Genomic DNA, 21,525 nt, shown 5'->3' with positions numbered 1-21,525 from the left:
GGCCCATGGTTTTTTGAAGAACAAGACCTCTTAATATATCTTGTGATGAAAATAACACAAGCTTTGGCCTTAAAGTATACGGAGCATTAGGGTTGTGATAGGAAGGGAGAGGAAGCTAACGAAACTGTCAAATATACATATAGTTTTTCTGCTTTTTGACTAAAAATTACCAATGTGGTGATTAGTCCTCATTGTTAAAAATTATTCTGTATCTAGCATGACAAATATATGCCAACACTTTACCCTGGTATGATTTACAGTGACCGAGTTTTATACTTATGGAAACCTGATTTGCTGACAGATCTCTAAGTCACACTATGATGGTGAAGGCATCCTGAACTCTTATCTAACATCCTGAGTCCCTATAAAAGTATGTAGAATATGCACAAATGAACACACTGGTGTTTTTAATAAATGAAGACTGAAACTGAATTTCTGGCACTTCTAAAGCTCAGTCAAGGCAACTAGTCTTTTTCTTGTCTCAAGGGAAAAAACCTGACTGATTTTGCTCCTTTCTGATATCTGAATTAATGACGCATCTGCAGCATTCTGACGGAAAGAAAATCTCTCTTACGTTAACACAACACACTTTGTACTTGTAAAAGAGAGGATGAAAGATACCATCTATCTCAGAAGATAATATATTTGAATAAAGCTGCAGAGGCCCTTGGCTAGTGAAAGGAGAGTGTTGGCCATTTGATTGAGTGCTTATATACTGCCTAGACCTGGAAATAACAATTCTGCTTGTTTAAAGTGCTCTGTAACAGACTTCGCACCAATACTGTGTTTCCACCAGCATCAGATTAATTGAATTTCATATTCTGTGTGAGCTTCATCCTGCCAGGCAATGGACATCCCCTTTGATTAAGATTTCTACTTATCTTCTATTTTTATTTATTGAAAGTTGGAAAGAAATGGCTTATGTAGGAAAGGAAAGCTAGAAAAAGTTAAGAAATAAATTTCCTGCACTTTTGCTTCGTATACCTTTTAGGCTGCATATAAAGTGAGAGTTTCAGATATTTTTCTCTACTCCAAATTTCTTTCTGGAAAAAAAATCTGGCTCATTCTTTATTTGTGGTCTATGCTTCAGATGTAGTAGACCCTTTAAAATTTCTAGCAGCATCCACTAGTGGATTGCAGTTTTTCATGATGTGGTGGTTATTTGCTGCTTCACTCCACAAAGTCATCTGGAAGTGCCCAAAGCAGTTTTATTCTGCACAGAGGAAAAACATCATGGGTAGACAAAATCTGAGGAAGTCTGACAGGAGAAATTTGTACTATAAGGAACCAAACTTATGGAGGGTCCAGAGAAGAGCTTCAGAAAATTACCTCTAAGCTTGACATACATTTATTGGTGTCATGTAAAGATCTCTTGAGCTAACTTTTTTGATACCCTAAAAAAGGTGTATCCCAACAGTATGCCTCAGCTCCACTGCTTTATTATTTGTGAGACCTAAGCTAATAAACTTAAAGCTAGCTTAGATATTTTTAGACTACATTTGTTACACCATTTAAAATGTTTAGTTGTTTGAGTTTATCCAAAAAGGATAGCTGTTATTTGATAAAAGGTCTAGAAAGATCCCTTCTATGGGGAAAAGATAATCTGATACCATAAGTCTCTTTAATTTAGCAAATGCAACAAGTATGCAATGCAGTAAGTAGAAATCTGGAATTTAAGAACTGAAACTGGAAAACAGATGAGTGTAACTAATTATTGGAAGCTCTCAAAAGGGAGAAGAAGAATAGCCATAACGGAGAAAGGCAAACAGGGAATTTGTTCAAAAGAGTTATTCAGGCCTCAAATATGCACCTTGGCTTAATAAACCCTTCCTTCTGTACATATATAAAACTTTGGACACCTCTAAAGCAGCTGTCACTGAAGTATTGCTGGCTATTTTGACTTTGCCTGGTTTATCTGGGTAAAAAACCCACCATAACTTACTCAGAAAAAGAAGAATTCAAAAGAACTGTGAGTCTCTGTCAAATTAACTGGATACTTAATAATAAAAAAAAAATCACTTGGGGAAGCAAGAGATAGAAATGTTGAAAATACTGAAATACTCATCTGAACACTTTATGTTTGGACACTTCTTTCTTCTGAAAGCTCAGAAAAATGAAATAGATTCATCAAAAGGAGTAAATACCCCCCAACATAAATTAATTTCTTTTTTTCAGATTAAACAAAAATGCATTGGGTCATCCATCAAAAATATGCTGGTTTCAAGGGAAAAGTTCTTTTACCAAAAAATATTGCTTGACCAAAACTGAATGAGCAGGATTCGCCTTGGCGTTATTACACATACAGATAGGGATCACAGGAGGTTCCTCCAAAATAACTTTTGCTCCCTCTGAAATAACTTATCTTCCTTGTGGCTGACACAGTCCTGCCTTGCTGCCATTTATATCTCATGCACCCAGCAGGTCTTGAGAGGAGGAGTCTGCCCTCCGGCATGGCCTTTGTAGTAATAGGCGTTTATTGCAGGGGTCACCATTTCTTTAGCGTTCATTACTGACACTGATTAGAGAGGGTGATAAAGACATTGCTGGAGTCCAAATGGATGATGGAGTCATCTTAGAATGATAAAAAAATGCATGCAAAGTAGCGCTTTAAATGGATGCTTCTATTTACTCCTGATATTTTCATATAAATGGTTTAGTGATATTAGATTCAAACGGTGTAGCAGAGGCTTTAATTTGCTGCAGCTCTGGTCTAATAGGTATAAAGACACCAAAGGGTTCTGAAATACTGAACTCAGAGGTGTTCTGACAAACCTTTGTACTCATAATAACAAGAGCTAGTGTGAGCTTATACAATTTAAAACTAATTGCCCAGCCAACACCCTCATTACCATATTGATGCAGTTCATAAATCAAAGCCCTGCCTATTCAAGCTGTTTACCAGTCTTGCATTAAGCAGCGTATTTCAACTGAGAAATGTAGCGTGCTGCCAAAACACTGCAGAAACTTTAAAAGATTGATAGGACTACAAACCTGGGGAGCCAAAATGCCACAAACTGATTTAATACACATGGCACTAAAGGACTTGTTCTTGTTTGTTTTCTGAGTATGTTCTGATTTAGCCTTGAAACTTTCCATAATAATGTACTGCAGCACAGGTCCAGGTCCTTACATAGCAGAGAGCTGCTGGCAATTTTGATCAATTTGGCTTCCTCCAGGAGCTTCTTTGCTTAACCAGGAGACTCATACAAACTTTTTTTTAAGTAATACAATGCTTATGCCAGCTGAATTTAGGTGCATACATTAAAAATGTAGGCTTTTTATGTAGACAAAGGAGAGGTTGAGGTGCTTACGTAAGAATCCTAAATTAGTCACCAAAATTAGGTGCCTGAAGTTAAATTCTTTGAATAGCCTACTAAGTAAACTGAAGCTACAATTCATTTGCCTAAACAAGTGCCTACCTGTGGGTGCCTAGCAGTGCCCTTTGAGATACCCTGCCATCCTACGACATCCACACAGTAGATATGTCAAACGAGTTGGAGGACATTCACACCCCTAAGCTGGCAGTTGAAGGCCAGGTAGGGTAGTCTAGGATGTCTCACAGGGCACTAGAGGCCTATGTTTAGGCAATGGAATTTTTCCCTGGTTTTCCTTCAGATATTCAGTGAGCTGGTTTGAATTTCAGAAACAGCCTAATCCTGTAGGCAGGATTAATAAACTCGTGCAGGGTTCAGCAGCTACCCTGGTCTGGCTGTCCGGCTGCTTCCAGCTGCCCAGGCTGGCTGGTTTCAGACTAGCCAGGAATTTCTGCAGATGCCTGAGTCTGTTCATATCCCAAACACCAGTGTCCTGTGAGTTATTTCTGTGCTTTACTTTGCTCAGAAAACAGCAAGAGAGATGTATTTTTATTGTGGCTTCTCATGAGCTGAGTGCAGTAAATCTTGGCAGCTGGCAGCTGCTGGGAAGCCTCTCCCCCTGTGCCAGGCTTTCACCCCTGCGGTGGGCACGGCTACAGATTGCAAGGACAGAGAGAGCTGAAGCAAGAGTCAAGGCATGAAAGTGACTTGAAAGAGTAGGATCAGGACTTGAAATTTAACTTGCTGGTGTGAGGGCACTAAAGAGTTACTGAAGATTGTTGGAGCTGTTGGGGAATTTAATAGATTCTGGGAGAATCAAGGGCTTGGAAGGGTGGTGGTTTGGTTAAGATCGTTGGTTTATCCCTGTTTAAGAGAACCCAGTTCAGGGGGAAAAGGGTGGACATTTCTAATGAAATGCAACTCTTCTCTATAAACAGAATTAGCAGGAAGAGTTCAGCCTAATAAAGTAGGTACTGATCCTCATGACACCTGTTGAAGCCTCTGTCTCTTCTGTTCTTTATGTAAATTCAATCATCACAATTAGTAAATCAAACAGAACAATTTTTATGGATGGAACATGAGGTGGGATTAAGACATGGTTTTGTGTGATAAAGAATCTTTGATTCCTGTTTACTGTACATCTCTTCTACTGGCTGTGTGGTCACAGTAGACACAAGCATCCCATTCCTTATATGCGATGGTGGATAATAATGGTTATAAATGAAATTAATATGAATTGATACCTTCTTATGAAGGCTCCCAAGGCATTGATACGTTTTCCTTCTTCAAAGAAGGAAATAACATTAAAGAACTTAATTTCTTTCATTTTTTAAGGAATTATGAACCATACAATAAATGCAGATCTATACCAGTCTCTGCCCCTATGAAGTGCCAAAACAACTGCCTTTGTTCGGTGTCTTTGGCTGCTGGTGGGTGTCACAGGTTCAGCAGAGACTTCTCAGAGGGATGCATGCAATTTTGTAATCCACCCGAAGTGGGCTTCATGAGCTTGAAAAAAAACCTGAAGATGTAAATATGACGCTTAAGCCATCCATCTTAATATAGATATCCTCCAATATGAGAAAATTCTTTCTTCCAGCCTCTTTTCTCTTGTGCAAAATAAAGATTAATTTCCAACCAGTCCATTGAGCATATCCATTGAACATATGTAATGGAATTCACTTTACAGGCTGAAGAAACAGTGGTCGTATTTAAACTGGAGGGAGAAGCAGCCCATGCCTGTATGTCGCTGCTTGCAGAAAGGCTGTTTCCTGACTTTAGTTTGGACTGGCTGCTTAGACGAAGAGCTAGGATCTTACCAATGCCAAGATCCTCAGCTTAAGGGGAGGCAGACTTTTTTCTTTTTTCCTATGTGGTTTATTCAGTGTTATTTTAAAAAATATTTATTAGGTGTTGGTTCTTTTTGGGGCCTCTGTTTATGAACAGTGTCTGTGTATGACTGGCTGCTCTTCCCGTTTCATGTTGATTGCACCATTCATATAGAATGAAGCCAAAGTATTCTAGGGCAATATATAAACAAATTCTGGTTTTCATCTAATACCACAGACTTTAGTTAAATGCATATGCACACACACCCCCCTTTCATGCCTTCTATGCTTCGAGTATTAGGATTTTTAGCAGCTTCACATCAGATTTAATTTCTCAAGTAGTTCAGACTGTAATCTTAAATCACTCAAAATTGCCTTCTAAAAGCATGTAGTCAAACAACCTCAGGCCTCCATCAGGAGCTTGATGCTGCATTTCATAGGCACAAGATAAAATACATGAGGCAGAACTGGGAATACAAAAGCAATACATTGAACGCAATGCTAAAAGAAGCCTAATGGCAGAAGGAAAGCCAGATCTTATTCTTTAAAGATGCTTCATACATGTTTTCAGAGACATGCTGAAAGACATGTATCCTCAGTTCCCCATTCATATCTGACTCCTTTTTGGTACCTTCATTTAAGAAGGTACAATCAGGTGTGCAAGTATGAAACTTTTCTAAGTGTGAAGAACCATGTCTCATCCTTCACTTTACTGGTGTTCACACAGTCTTGCTGTTTGATTTTGCTTATGATTGTAACCACACTATTCATGGGCTGCACAGAGCAGAATGATTTGCAAAGTCAAGGACCACTTTATGTAAACTAACATTGCCCGTGGATCTAAGTACTCAGAAATGGCAATAGTTGTATTACAGAAGGTATTTTCTCACCCTATTTGCATTTAAACCACTGTTCCACATGGTGGTAAGGTGGCAATGACAGTGCTGTTAAGAATGCTGGTTTAGACCAAAATACAATTGAGTCCGCACACTGGCAGGATGTTAGTGCCTTAGGCTGGATTAAACTCAACCTCAGGCTCAGCTAATCATACAAAATGTGTCAATGATCCCTCCTGGAGCAGAGTCTTTCCCTCCTATATATTGCAAGTAGGTCCAGCTGTAAATTAAATTGCTGACATAGCTGTGTTGGTTATGATGGTTAGAAAACAGCACATCTGTGACCAACAGTTGCACCTAAGACAAACATGAATGTAAGCCCAGTTAAATTAGCAAAGTGTCTCTTTATCATTGTAGTGTATTGCATTTGAGAAGACATTTTACCTTCCTTGGCAATGTAAAATGAGCTTCTGCCACAGTGGAAATGGGGACAGACATGGCAAAGCTGAAGGAGAGGCTTGGTAGCACAGTTGTCCTGGGATAATAAACAGTTCTAAGTTGAGACAAGCCCCACTAAACTGTCATATAAACTAATTCCTGTAAAATGGTTGCCTCAAGATGTGGCTTCATTTGCTGAGTGACTCATTCATAAATATGCCAAGTTCTTTGCTGACTAAAATACTGTTTAACTTCAGCAAAGGCAATCAAGTGCATGAGGTGCAAGAGAAATCAGCACCTAAGTGCCGCCTCCCTCACTCACTGAAATGAGTCAGGAGGGATGTAGATTTTGCAGCATCTGTGCCAAATATCTGTGCCTGGATATCTCAAGGTGAAAAATGTAATCTACTACTACTAGCATGCAAGATCCATTACATGAGCAGAAGGGTATTGCAGCTTTTTGATTTCTGCTGTTTGCTCTAATCAAAAGCAATAAAGAAAAACACTTCCAAAATTAAGCTATAACTCACAGTCTTCTCACCCCATTTTTCCAATGACAATTCATCCTTTTCCCTTCCAGGCTAGATTTGCAAATAACTGGCTTATAATCATACTTGGAATCTTACATGTCCAACAACCTACACTCTAGCTACACTCTGCAGCCTATGCAGAAGTCTGTCTTCAAGCTATGATCCTATTAATATATATACAAAAGGGAAGACTCATGAAGCTTTGGCAGCAAATGTAGGTCTTGAAGAAACATAGGCAAACAATAATTAGAATTTGTAGGTGACATGGGAAGCTAATTTTGGTATTCCTTTATACTGGCTTTATACTACATCAAAAGGCATTTCACAGCCCACCTTATCAAAACCTGACAGCATCCAAAGTTGAGTGTGTGCAGTGGGAACCTGACTCCAGGTGCTCCAGGTGATAAAGCAAAGCATAATGTTAGGGTCTGGCATAACGTGAAGAATGAGGTCACGCCATATTTTTAGAAGTGCCTGGTGTTCCTGTGAGGCATGCTCTCACTCTCTTTTTATTTTTTTTCTTCCCTCTCCTTTTTTTCTGTCTTTTTCTGTGAATAATTTGGCCAGTGCTTGCAGAAGGCTGTTTTTGCCCCAGGGATTCTCACACATACTTCTGTTGACAGAGTTCTTGTGCAGCAAGCAAGCTGAAATGCCTTTTGTTAAGGATCTGCTCACTTCTTTTTCTGTTCTGCCCCAACGCTTGGAGGATCTTTTGGCTACTAACTGAGTTCCTGTTGTTACGCTTACGGAAATTAACTGAATTGAAAAATATGGTGTTACCTTGCAAAACAGGTAAAATTATCATCAGGAAAGAAAAAATCCTAATTCCTAATTTGCTCTTAGTCTGTGTGTCTCACATTCTCTTGGCTTGTTTGCTTAATTTTTCAGGGGAAGGTTGTTTAAATCAATGGGAAATATTAAGCAAAGTCATTGTGAAAGGGAAACAAACGCATTAGGTGCTGAGGGGTAAAAACTCGTTATTTTACATGAGTGGTGTACTGTTCCAGTCAAGATTAGGACTTGATCTGCTGGTTTACTGTGTCAGTTCAAGTTTAAATTGAATAAGAAATAAGAAAATTCCACACATTCACATGCTCTGCAATGCCAAAATACATAATAGGTATTGGAAGGCACTTATTTAAGCAATGTGTGAAAAGTTAGTTTAGGTGACTTGTTATTATAGTAACACTATGAAATAAACAATAATCATTTGCCCCAGAAAACAATTCTCCTTGTATTGACTCAAGAAAATAGAAATGTGTCTGAATCTTAAATTATCTATTCAATCTTCCTCTTTAATGGTTAAGCCTAATATATGCCTTTTGTGTGATCTTTGTCCAAAATTCTGTGAGTTTTAATACAAATTTTGGTTGCCTGGGCAAAGGAAAATCAAGCCAATAGACCATGATACACAAAAATTTCTCTGTGAGTCTGCACATATATATTTGCTTGTGCCAGACCATATAGGAACTTTCCTTCCATAGCATTTCACTAGCTGTATCACAACTTTGTATTAATTTATTGCTGATTTGTAAGGAGCTTTCCTTAGAAAATAAAATTCAGGTTGTAAGTTTTAAAATCATGTGTGTAAAAAGCTGAAGTTGCTACACCCAGATACGCATTTCACATTTTAGCTTAAAAAAAGAAAAAATCCTGTGTTGCTTTTTTTGTGCTCTTCCTTAAGCTGTTTTGGAGCCAGTTTTGGTTGGACAGTTAGCTGTGGTAAGCCCCACATTTCCCTTCTAGTTGGAAAAAACCACACATATGCCCAAGAGACTTTTATTATTTAACAACATCTTTACCTACACTCGCACCTACCAGTAGAGTTAATGCTACAGTATATATTTAGAATTATGTATGCATATGAAAGTAATTTTCCTATTTATAAAGCCTTGAAGACATTTTCCAGAAAGATTATTATTTTTCATAACTTGTAAGTGCATACATTCAGAATTGTGGTGAGAATCATCTTATTTTGCAGGGCTGTGTTACAGGCCTTTTACAACAGGTACAGATTTAGCTCTGAATGTTCAGACCTCTCTGAGTTACACATTTTGCTATGGGCAGGATTTCCAAATCCACAGTTGCCAAAAATGCTCCATTTTTAGGAGCTATAAATGTCTATGTGTAACTCTTTATAAAATATGGAATTTGACATTTTATATAAGGGTGCGGATTTTTCCCAGTCACTGCTAGATTGAGTAAAGAGATATGTTCCATAGGATGAATAAGGGTAAACTCACACGCTCTCTTCTTACCACTTCCTCTTCAGAGATTTCTTGCCATACTTGCACAAAAACAGCCTGCTCTTGCATACTTTCTTTGTTCCAGTCCCATCACAGGAAAAATAAAAAACCAGAAAGAGTCCAATAGATTACGCAAATCTAATAAACAGAAAAACTTTTTCACACCTTTTGTAATTAAACTGCAAAAATAACCACTTCATACCATATCCTGTAAAACTGGAAACCATTTGAGAGAAGGAACTTAGGAAAATTTTAAAAGAAGCTGGACATTTATTTTAGATGCTAGGAATATCCAGAGATAATGAAAAATGCAAATATTTGCAGGGATAATAATACATGTTTTAGAATCTAAAGCATCATCCTAAAATACTAGAACTAAAAAATATGTAATTCACTTATCCCACACTTGCCTACTGCAGAATTTCTGTAGCTTCTTCTGAAGCATTTTATGCTGTATTTTGGGTTGTTACAAAGATGGTCCTATGAGCACAGAGGTGTATTCCTGCAGGTGCCATCACAGCAGAGCCTGCTTGGCAGCGTTACGAGAACTAAAGAGGATTTAGGGAGCAGGTGAAGGACGGGCAAGTTCTGCCAGAAAAAGAAGACTGACAGTAGGAAAGGGTAAATCTGGGAGAGTCTGGGGGGGGAGACCTGACCATTGCTACTCCTGCTGGAACTACCAGTAGGTGAAGAACAGGGCAGACACCAGCAGCAATGGCTGGTGAACACAACCAATCCTCTCACCTGATGGCAACAGGTTGGTGTAGGCAGCCAGGCCAAACCTCTTTTGCTGCCTTTTGAGGAGTCTTCTAGGTGAATCTTCTTCACTTATACCTGGGTCTGCATGGTGAGAGTGTGGGTGCTAGCAGCATGCCTTCTAGCAGAGGCAGCCAGGGGCTGAAAAACAAAGGTGATGGCTCATAGTGAAGCACAGATAATACTCAATATTCACCTGAAATGGGGTGGCTTTTTCACTGTGCCCAGAATATACAAAACACTATGAGAAATGTTAGTTGTTCCAATCCGTCTCTACAAATTTGGGAACATGTTTTCTTTTTCAAAGACATTGGGCTCAGTTAGTTCACTTAATGCTAGGGCGAACCAAGGGTGTTCTGCACTCCTGAAATTGAAGTCAATTCTGTGTGGATGGCTAACTTGAAGCTGAGAAAATGAGGGCTTCAAAAGTAGGTTTCTTATTCACATTTAGACAATATATTATTATTGTGTAACAAAGGTATGGGGTGAGATTCTTCTTGCCCTTATTTGTCTTTCTCAAATTTGGGTGATCAGACTAAGCTTTTTGTCTAGACTTCCTCCATAGTTTTGGATAAGGCAGTCATGCCAGGAGGGAGACTCATCCCATGTCAAAATAGGTTTCCAAGATAAGTGAGAGCATTTAACTTCTGGAAGCATTTTTCTCTCTCCACTGACTCTGGCAGGAGACTAGACAGTTGCTTACAATAATGTCTGACTTTTAAATAGCTAGCAATAGCTGAGAGGAAGTCTACCTAAATAGTGTGTACCTGCATGCTTACACCTTTTACAGCTGCAGTTCAAATGACAAAGGTAGTATAATAAATCCAAATTTTCTGTGTGTGTAACAGTATTCTTTCTATTACCCAATGTATAACACTAAAATATACACTAGCCAGCACTAAAATATGCGTAGCTGGTGTGCGTTGTTCAGTTTATGGCGCATGCAGTGAGAGGCATATCACATGCCAGCATCTTACTTTGCTTGCTTCCCACTTTGACAATCACAGCACTGCCTTCTGACATGTCTTCCTCATCACTGACAGGATTGCCACATACATCAAAGGCTTAAGCTTCTCTTTTTATTTTGAAAAGCTTCTGTTCTGCTTTGCTTTCACAGATGGAGTACTGAAACAATCATTAAAATAAATACTATCAATATTCAATCTGTCACAAAAAGTAAATTACATATACGGGTGGCTGTAAGCTATTCAGTGATGCAAGATCGGTTCTTCAGCTGCTCCCCTTTCCCATGCATTGGAGGTGTACAGCCTAGGTATGAGCCCAGAAGTTAAAACTGATTTAAACCAGACATGGCCAACTGACGTAGTTCTGCAGCTCTCTGTATTTTTAGCTTTACAAACTTATTGGAAATGGACAGGTTCTGCACTGCATTGGCAATTCACAGAAGCTGAGATGACAGAAAATTTTACCTATATTGAAATCTTCTTTCCTTTCTGTAAATTGCTTTGGATCCTTGCTCTTCCCTATGACATTTTAGTACCTTTATCAAAACAGTGTAAAAGTTTTCCATTATTTAACAGACAATACAAATATAGTGAGCAGAGGCATGTTTCAATAACAAGCCTATAGCTAACATCACTTCAAATTATTCTGAACCATTGTGTCAATAATCAATATAAAGTCAATATTTAAAAACCATTTCTGCATTTTCCAGTTCTTTTCTAGTCTCTAAGATAAACATATCAAGGTTCTCATGTTTTAAGTTCATTTAATCTGCATACATCAAATATTTTTGAAGAGACTTTTAAGTAAATTTGATATGGGAATTTCAAGTTACAGGATTACTTTTGCTGATGGACTCCAATGCAAGCATATTATCATGACTTTTTTTTTTTTAATTTTCAGGAGCAGAGAGGATTCAGATACTTTGTGTGAGAATCCAGGCGTTACTAATGATTGTGTGATCATGGTTTAGGAAAAATAAGAAGATATTTCCTGGCTGCATATGTGGAGTTATGTTTCTCAAGAAAACCAGGAATGAAGTCATTTTGATCTCTGATGGATGAAACTCATTGGAATGGAAACTAATATCTATGAAGAAGAACAGGGCTTACCTTATCTCACATCTGCCAAGTCCCTGGGGACTCCACAGGAAGCAAAGTGTGAAGAATACCTAAGAAAGAGAGAAAAACAGGCAAGTCCATCTGAATTTCAGAATCTTTTACTGGAACCCGAGTTGAGTTTGCTGTCTGTGTCATCCTTATCAGACCACAGTGAGACATCCTTGCAACCTGGCACAGCTGCAGGGTGTGTCAGTGCCACGGATAAGTCAGAGACAAAGCACCTTTGTGAAGAATTACCCTGTTCTGCAAGGCACAAGCCACAGGAAGGTACTTTAAACCTTCCCTCACCCAGAGAATGGCCGGTCCTTACAGGAGGAAATTCAGACAAGAAAGCAGAAAGGAGCCATGAAATCAGAGTCATAAAACACAAACCAAGCGCTATCACATTTTCTGATTTCAAATTTTTATCACATGAAGCTAATATTAAACTCCATATTTGTGAGGCAGGAGAAGCAGAAGATTCTTCATCTGAAGAGGAAGAAGCAGATGGTAGAGAGAATGATGATGTGTTTACAGAACTGCCACTGTATGAAGTATTTTTCAATGGTCTCCATAGAAGGAATGTTTCTCAAAGAAAGCAAACTAAACATGAACTTACTAAATATCAACACATCTGTCATTTAGAAGACTGTGATGATCATTCTGAAAAGGAATTGAAGGACCATGACAAGGAAGAAAAACACATGGAGCTGGAGGTAATACAAGCTACTCTTTTGTTCCAAGTATGTTTTAAATAAGTGGTGTCGTCTAAGGATGGTTACAGGAGGAAAAGGAGTTGCACAAATTGCTATGCAGTGATAATTAATGTGAGTTATATAATTAAGAATATAAACCCACCCTAAAAATATACTGGGTTTTTACATTAGACAAATCTGTTACTTCAGATTGGCCACAATTCTATTAGCATGAATTTCAAACTTCGGTTTTCTTTTTTCCCTTGCTTTTTAAAATGGGAACATCGGCTCAGTTTTCCCTGCTTCTACAAGATCATATATCATGCCACATACAGCATATATTCCCTGAGTCTATGGACTGTTCCAAAGGGATAGAGCTTATGTTTACTCTGAGAGCAGACTATATTTCTTTGTGCTGAAAACTGGCCTTTTTTAGTGTAATGGCCCTGTAGCACTGTGCCACCTAACTCACAGGATGGCTTCCGCTACATAACAGTGTTTTCTGGATTCCTATTTCATTAAAATAATATGGAGGACAGATTACAGTCTGGTATAAAATAAAATAAAATAAAATAAAATAAAATAAAATAAAATAAAATAAAATAAAATAAAATAAAATAAAATAAAATAAAATAAAATAAAATAAAATAAAATAAAATAAAAATAGATTATTTTTGTATCTGTACTGGTACACATCATGATGCTGTACAGATCAATGTCAAAAATGAAAACATAAGAAGATTTAGGACAAAATTAAAAACACTCTGTAATAGGAATCATCCAACCATAAATTTTTCAGAAAAAAAAAAAGTATTGAGTAAATTAGCTCTATTTTTTGGAACTGGAGGAACAGAAGCTTTCCAAGTGAGTTCTCACTAGTCTGGAGAACAAGGAAGGCTTTCCCCCTGCTACCAGCTGGTAACACACCAAATGCCTGGAGCTAAACATGTTTATCATTGGAGAAGTTCAGCTGTAGTACAAAAATATGAAATGACTCCAAATAATGGGCAAAACAAACCCTTAAAATTCCAACGTTCCTGACCTTGCAGCACAAATTCATCTCAAACTGCAGGTCAGGCATACCTTTCCTTCCTCTCTCTTCTCCTCCTCCAGCTTTTAAAAGTTATGTTCCATGTAGATCTGCTCTATGCCTTGAAAATCAGGGTGGAGCCCTAGTCTTTTACCCAGTGTTTTATTTTTTGTTTATCTGCAGTTCTCCTTTTACTTCTAGTGTTTATAACATGGAGTTGCCTCATTGATTTCTGATTAAATGAAAGAATTTGGACTATAATGTCCATATTAACATCAAAATTTTGGTACAAAATACTTAATTGCTTTGCTCCTTTAATACTAGTGTATCTCCAGTCTGGGGGGACTAATTCTGCCCCTAAGTGAGTGGGAGTTCTGTGCTGTGTTTCACACATATCCCAACTTTGCTGTGGAAACCCATCAGCTCACAGAGAAATAAGCCAGATTTTTTCAAATTTTTCTCAGCAGCTAATATTAGAAAACCGAGGCCCAAAGATAGTTCCAAAACAGTGCACCTTTTGATGTAATACTGACCCTGAGAGATTCTTGTGACACGTGGTTTATTAAATAATTGAATTGTTACTCTACCCTAAGCCAAGGCTGCTTCCTCATTTACTCAGAAACATTCCCATTAATATAAATATATATCAAAATGCATGTGCAACATCCCTTGGATTCTGTTTACTGAAGGTCATTCCCATAGATAAAAGGAAGAGGCCAGGGGCTGTTGTCATTTAGTTTACTTTATGTCTATGCTATAAAATAAACTCAAGGATGCATCTTGTAATACAAAATGATGGATTATAAATTGCCAGACAAGCATGCGAAATTACCTAGTAAATCTCAGCAAATGTGTCAAAACATTTCAAAAACTGTACAGATGTAATGATGCAGTCCTGGTTTTGATTTTTTTGATGTAAATAAGTATGTATCATTCTAGGAAAGCCTCCAAGAATTTAAAAAAAAGGATTATCTTGTCTCTCAAATTCTAGCAGCAGTCATGTATTTAATATTCAGACTAAAAACTTCCCCTGTGACTCTGGTGGAAGCAAATGTATGTCATTGTCAAGTTACTTATTTCTATTATTTAGAAATGGGGCTGTGGAAAAATGTCTTTCTAGTGGAAAGAAATTAACTACATAAAGGCAGCATGGCATAAAAATGTTGTCAAAAGCAACCATTACTGCTAAGCCTTAGACTTAAAAATAGTATAGCAAACAAATCACCTTGGCCATAGATACAGGCTATCACACATAGCACCCTGACCGAGATCCTGGCTAAATCCTTGCTACTAGAGTTCACAGTGAAATAGTGATTGAGATCTACCCTGCAGGGGCATTCCTAAATAAATGTACTTGTTACTGACTGCAAATCTCCTATTTTATGTACAGAAAGGAGGAAAGGCTGTCACCATCTCCGGTCTGGGCAGCACTGGCCTTTGCAGGCAGTGTCCAAATCTCCTCTTAAATAGTTGCTACATGCATTTAAGTGATAATTGTTGAACTTCTTGTTTCATTCTAATCAATAAGGACAGACAAATCTCCAAAGACACTGAACAGTAAACAAGTAGAGGGAAGATGAAAAAAATACCACTTGTGTATGCTGCCAACTCTGTTACAAGCAGAAGACACTGCTGAAAACAATTAATGTAATGGTGCCCATTAAAAAAAAAAAAGCGCTTTCTTTTTTCCCAAAGGCATATAATATCTGCCTGTTCTGAGTGGTGCAGGACAAATGATACTTCTGTTCAATTTATTAATTCAGTATGGTCCCTGAGTTTCCATCCTTAGACCAGTCCCATATATATTTCCTGTGCTTACTCATCAAAGCTACATTTGGCAACCTTTTTTTCCTTGTCAGGAGTCTGTAATCAGTGGTACATTTAATGCCCAAATAGAGGTCTTAAATTAAAGATAACATTTATTTCAGCTGAGAAGCAAAATTTAAAGATTTAAAACAAGTCTATGCACATGTCTGGAATATTGTTCATGTTATTTCTCATTTTGGGATAATGATCTAGGTAACATCATCACTAAGACAGCACTTCCTTAAGCACACCAGTGAGTTTCTGTACCCTTATTATAGACTTGTCTTCTCTGCTCACCTTCCTTGCAAAACTCTCCTTCTATCTTGAATGAGAATTCATAGAATCATAGAATCATTAAGGTCGGAAAAGACTTCTATGATCATCAAGTCCAACCGTCAGTTCAACACTATCATGTCTCCTAAATCATGCCCTGAAGTGCCACTTCTACACGTCTTCTAAATACCTCCAGGGATGGTGACTCCACCACCCCTCTGGGCAGCCTCTTCCAATGTCTGACCACTCTTCCAGTGAAGAAATTTTTCCTAATATCCAATCTAAACCTCCCCTGACGCAGCTTGAAGCCATTTCCTCTTGTTCTATTGCAAGTAACTTGGGAGAAGAGACCAAATTATTTTACATCACTTATGTCCTGCTAATATTATTTATGATTGTTTGTTTCATTCTGTTCAGGGTTTTCTCAGCAGCTCTGAAGTGGTATTTGAGCCATTCTTCCTTGCTTGTTTTACTTCAAGTCTTGATATTAAGCTACATATTGTCTTTGTGCATGCAACCAGCTTGGTATGCAGTGGCAATATTCAGAATAGCTTCTGAAACATAACATTTTTCTAGATTGCCATTTCTTCAAACTGTACTGAGCAGGACCCAGCTGATAATGATATTTAACCAGGAGCTACTATGCAACTTTACATCAGTAATCATATCCTATCCTTACACAGTCTTAAAACAGTTTGTGTTACTACCAGGAGTTGCATTTCAGTCAAGTAAAAAAATTGAAGATATTTGGCAGGTATTAGGCAAAAAGAAGTATTATGAAATCATACCCTTGACAAAGTGAATTGTCACAGATCTTCCCTCACCTGAGTGACTGTATAGAAATCCTGCTAATCTTGTTGGCTGCTGCAGGGAGGCAAGCATAGTCTTACCAACACGGCAGCAAACTGGAAATCCTCTGTGGGACAGTTTCAAAGTATCCTTTGGGGAGCCCATCCAGCCAAAAAGGTTTCCGTCACTGTTGACATTATTTAGGGCATCTAAGTGAGTTGTTACAGGTTCCTTTATTGTACCAGAGAGAGAAGGGGGCAAGCCAGGAAGCCCACGCACTGGAAAGGAACCGCTTAGAGCTAGCCATCGGGATGTACGAGGTGCTCCAGCAGCCCCTCTGCAGCCTCCTGGTATCTGCACCAGGACCACATATTGGGTATCTCTCTCCACTGGACATCCAGGGTTCTCCAAATGACTCCTTTTCTCAGAGCTACTGCTTCATGAAACAAGATCACCTCTATCTAAAATATATCTAGAAAGGTTGAAGAATTAACTGTTGGCAAGTGTTGTGTATAGGTGTAACTTCCAGGAGAATCCTAGAAAAATATTTGTTCTCAGACAAGATTCCTTCCTAATTCAGGAGTCCATTAAGGGAGCCTCTGTCATACTATTCTCCACTGTACTCTGCCATCTCTGCTGAGTAAGCAGGTGAGCAGCATGTCAGGCCCAGAGCATCAAATCTGCTGGCCCTTACACAGGAACCTGGGAGATGGATCTCAAATTTACATCATGCCTCTTTCAACACATTTAGGAAGAGCTAAACCAAACCTGCTTGTTTGTGTAAAGCCAGATGCTGATGGTCTAATATTTGCATTGGATGTTCCCTCGTTCAGACAGGTCAAAGAGCGAGATACTATTCCATTCCATAGGAGTAACTGAGACAAGATGACCCAAAGAGATAATTTAGGTAATTAAGGCAGTGCTCACAACTAATGTCTTTGTCAGGGTTTGGCCTTCAGACTGTAAACAAAAGACTTTTGGAGGAGGCTGCGGTCATGGGAGTGGCCAGTACAATGTCAGGATCCCGATCTCCGTGTACTGCACTGGATAGCGTTAATGGGGTAGCTGTGCCATCACCTTTCATCGTGACAGAATCTTTGTTTTAAGTAAAACTGTAGTGTTATAAAGGAGATTTGTGAAAGCTCCATTGCTTTTGACATTTAAAGCTAAGCCAGCTGAACTCTGGAAACCGTTACAGACAACAGTCCTTAACTGGCAGGAAGATGGATGATCTGGGTTTCCAGTTTCTCTTTCCTTGATTATTCACTTATTTTCATTAATTTCCTTGTTCCACCCTTGTACTACAATGAGGTGAATTTTATCCTCATTATACAATCATTACTGAGTGACAAGTTTGATAATCATTGTATAAGCTTAAACCACGAGAGTTCAGGTTCAGGCTGGAATAATTTGCTGAGACGTAATACAGAAGTTTCCATAGCATCTGTCCACATTTTGTCTGCTTCTGGCCTGTGTTTTCTTTCTTCTTTTCACAAACACCAGAAGTTCACCAAAGAAGCAAGACAAGATAAATAGACAAGGACATGTAGGAGGTGATAAATCCACAAAAATTTATTCAAAGCCATAGTCTTTGAAGTTAATTATGATTCTATAAAAGATATGTATTCTTCTGTGTGGCTTGTAAATATTTTAATCAAGTAATCATATCCAATGAGAAAGGGATCAGAAAGCTTCAAGTCTTTGACAATGAATTTGGTTTATTGAAATTAGATTGAGTTCATTCAATTTAAATGATCAAAACAGCACCAGTCAAGCCTACAACCATCATCAGTAGCTGGGCCTGCCAAAGTAAGCTTCTTACCCTTATATTTGGATGGCATAAATTCTGCTAAGTCCTTGTACCTCTTGTATTCCTGCTCAGTGCCTTGCTTAGCCACTCTGAAGCACTTTTCTGAGAGGTACTTTGCTGTTTTCATTAATGAGGCACTGGAACTTAGGTGGAATTTAAGCTATCTGAAAATTGCCTTGCAATAGTTTCTTCTCTAATTTAGTCGTATAAGAGCAAAAACTAGTAAAGAACATATTAGACTGAAGCACAAATTCCTTTTCTCATTCCTCCCATACTTTGGAAGTTTGTTCTTCTCTTTACCCTATCAAATTGAAACTCCAAAACTAGAGGAGGAGAATGGCTGCAAACTTGCAATGACTTCTTCATGAGAAATGATATGGTTGTTATTATCTCCTTTTTGTTCATCATCTTCAGACATGGGATGTCTACCCAGGTAGGAAAGCCGAGTGCTGAAATAAAAATTGCCAGGGAGAAGAGAGTAGAAAATTAAGGGGAGGAAGACGGGAAATGTCTAAGATAGGAGTGATGCACTGACTTTTGTACATTCTGATTTCCTTTGTGTGCCTGTGAAATTTGCACTTTCTGTATTTCAATTATACCTTCTCTAGAGTTGATAGGTGGAGTCATGGTGAGTTGAACTTTGCAAAGTTTCTAGTGGTTATGTTTGTTTTCTGCCTGCTTGGAAAAGGAGCTGGAGAACTGCTACTTACTTTAGCAAAGATGAATTATTATCAGTCAATAAATAACCACAATCATCTCTTAATAGTAAATTCAGATAAATGCTGTCTTAGGGATTCTAATTATTAATTTAGAAGAAAGAGACTTTTATTAATTTCACAAATTTGAGGGACTAATGATGAACATAGCACTTGGTACAGAGTACATTTTTCTCTACTCTCACTATTCTTAATAATGTAACCATTTCCCATTAGAATAGAGCATTTTTTTGTGTCCTACTTTTTATTGGGGTTGGAGAGAGCAGTAAGTTCAAATCTCCACCTTACTTTGGTGGAAATTAGCTGCATGGCTGCTTCTACTACAAAATTATAGGAACTTCGGAAAAAAACAGTGAAGTCAGGAATAGTAACTTAAGGATATGCTCAAAGATCATATCAAAGAGAACTGGTGTATTGGAATCATGTAGAAAAACATGTAAATAGTATCAAAATTACTGTCTTTTATCTCTTCAGTATGCTTGCGTGCTGCTTGCATGTTTCAATAAACATGCATGATTCATTGTTCATTACTAGAGAATTAAAAAATTAAAATCTGTATGCCCTAAGAAAAGATACACTTTCTTGACATCAGCAGATACCTGTCTTTTGGATCACAGGATTGTCTTCAGCAGGCATCAATGGCTGCTCGGTTGAATTTGGGGAAAACACATGCACTCTGGTTTTGTAAAAAATATCTTAGAAATTATTTTCAGCCCCTCCAGTTTGGGTTCTGCCAAAAGTCTCCTGCAGAATAGTTGTAATATGAGGAGACAAAATCCATCCTTTTTCAAAAGCAAAGCTGATAAAGAAACCACCATGTGATGGGTGGACTAGCACTAGAAAAATTTGCAGGGCTTTTTTGCAATTGACTCTTCACGAAGTTTGAAATAATTTGTCTTGCAGAATACTGTCACTCTCCAAAAATGTATAGTATATCGTATATATTACCTCTATAGTGAGATTCTGAGAAAAGTAAAATGCCAGGAGGAAATAATAAAATCAGATAATTAGTCAAACAGATAACTCACCTTGACTTTCAAAGTCCTTCAGAAAATTTACAAAGTACATTTCAGGCTGGTGTTGAATTAAATAATATGAAATTACAGAAGGTAAGATTATTGAGCTATTGCACAATGTGAAATCCTCGGGCTGTTGAAGTTAATGTTTAAAACTTTGGCCCTTAAGTAGTTTTCATAATGCTATGACGGATCTTTAGGCTAGCAGTTTCCAAAGTCCAACTATCCGCCTCTAGTATCTGACAAAGGTTTTACGTTGCCCATCCTAGCTGTAGCTATCCTACTGAGAAGATACTGTTGCTGATGAATTTTGTTGCACGGCCCCATTGTGGTCTCACACACATTAAGAGGCCCCACAGACTAAATTTTGGGAACTCCTGGTTTAGCCTGTTCATAAGTATTACTGCATGTTTTATATTTATCTTTAAAGCTTCAGGAGAAGAAATAGTTAGCATAGTTAGTGTATTGTACTAAAAGGGGAGAGTATTCATCATATGTAACCTGGGTTATGATTTTTTTCAGATATTGACTCCTTTATTTGTTCTGTATTTGAATACTTCAGAATCATATGGCCACCCCAGGAAACAGCAATATTACTATTGCTTTTGCCAGAAAACATAAAAAAGAGTATGTGTTTATGGGAGCACTAAGCTCATAAAATAAAAAAGGTATATCAAGATTCTTCTTTACAAATATTTGAAAATATCTGAAACCTGTGCAACGTGAGACCACTCAAGTGTTTCACATATGTCCACAGAAGTAGAGCAAAAGTCAACAGAAAATAAGCCCTAAGTCAAGGCTCTGATGAACTACATTCCTCTGTCAGAGCATGGGAATAGGCACCTGCAAGAATTACAGGCTGGGTCTTAGGTGGGGGGAACCAGAAGAAACATGTAGAAATCTGTTAATCTGCTTTCCATTGAAATGAAGATATTCATTCAAAGTGCAGATAGAGATCCGGGATAAACTGTGGGATGGGCAGTAAGCAGAACAACTTGTAAGACTGGAAACTTGTGAGGGGATGGGGTTGGGTCACATTTCCAAGCTTGTTTGGCTGATAGGTGAGGATTTGGTATGTTTTTCAAGTCCAGCGATAGAACTGTGGTGTAGAAAATAATAAAAAAAAAAGTAACAGAATGTTACTGAATTAACAACCTTGCCAAGTATATTTCATAATATGGCAAAGCTCTTGAGCGAGAATAAGAAAAATGAGCTACAAATTTCCTCACACACACAAAAGTCCCACTTTTTAATGTGTTTGTGGCACTTACTGTAAGTGTTTAGGTGCTTTTGAAAATTCTTCCCAGGTAACATATTCCCAGTTAATAAAATCAGATTCTAGTGATACACCTACGAACCCTGTGTCTTTGTGTGAAAT

The 21,525-nt window shown here is 38.0% G+C and overlaps 1 protein-coding gene across 5 annotated transcripts in view; it reads left to right on the top strand.

The window, feature by feature from the left end:
- The window catches only part of STARD13 (StAR related lipid transfer domain containing 13), a 309,280-nt gene that overhangs the window by 35,536 nt on the left and 252,219 nt on the right, over positions 1–21,525 (top strand). For all 5 annotated transcript variants that reach the window (XM_075084943.1, XM_075084952.1, XM_075084931.1 and 2 more), the window contains one exon: positions 11,816–12,728. In XM_075084943.1, coding sequence (XP_074941044.1) covers positions 11,973–12,728 — 756 coding nt within the window. In that variant the 5' untranslated portion in view covers positions 11,816–11,972. The remainder of the gene's footprint in view (positions 1–11,815; positions 12,729–21,525) is intronic.

The sequence above is a fragment of the Phalacrocorax aristotelis genome, chromosome 1, assembly GCF_949628215.1.
Source record: "Phalacrocorax aristotelis chromosome 1, bGulAri2.1, whole genome shotgun sequence".
In the NCBI taxonomy this organism is placed as follows: domain Eukaryota; kingdom Metazoa; phylum Chordata; class Aves; order Suliformes; family Phalacrocoracidae; genus Phalacrocorax; species Phalacrocorax aristotelis.
This window is presented reverse-complemented; position numbering and strand designations above follow the sequence as displayed.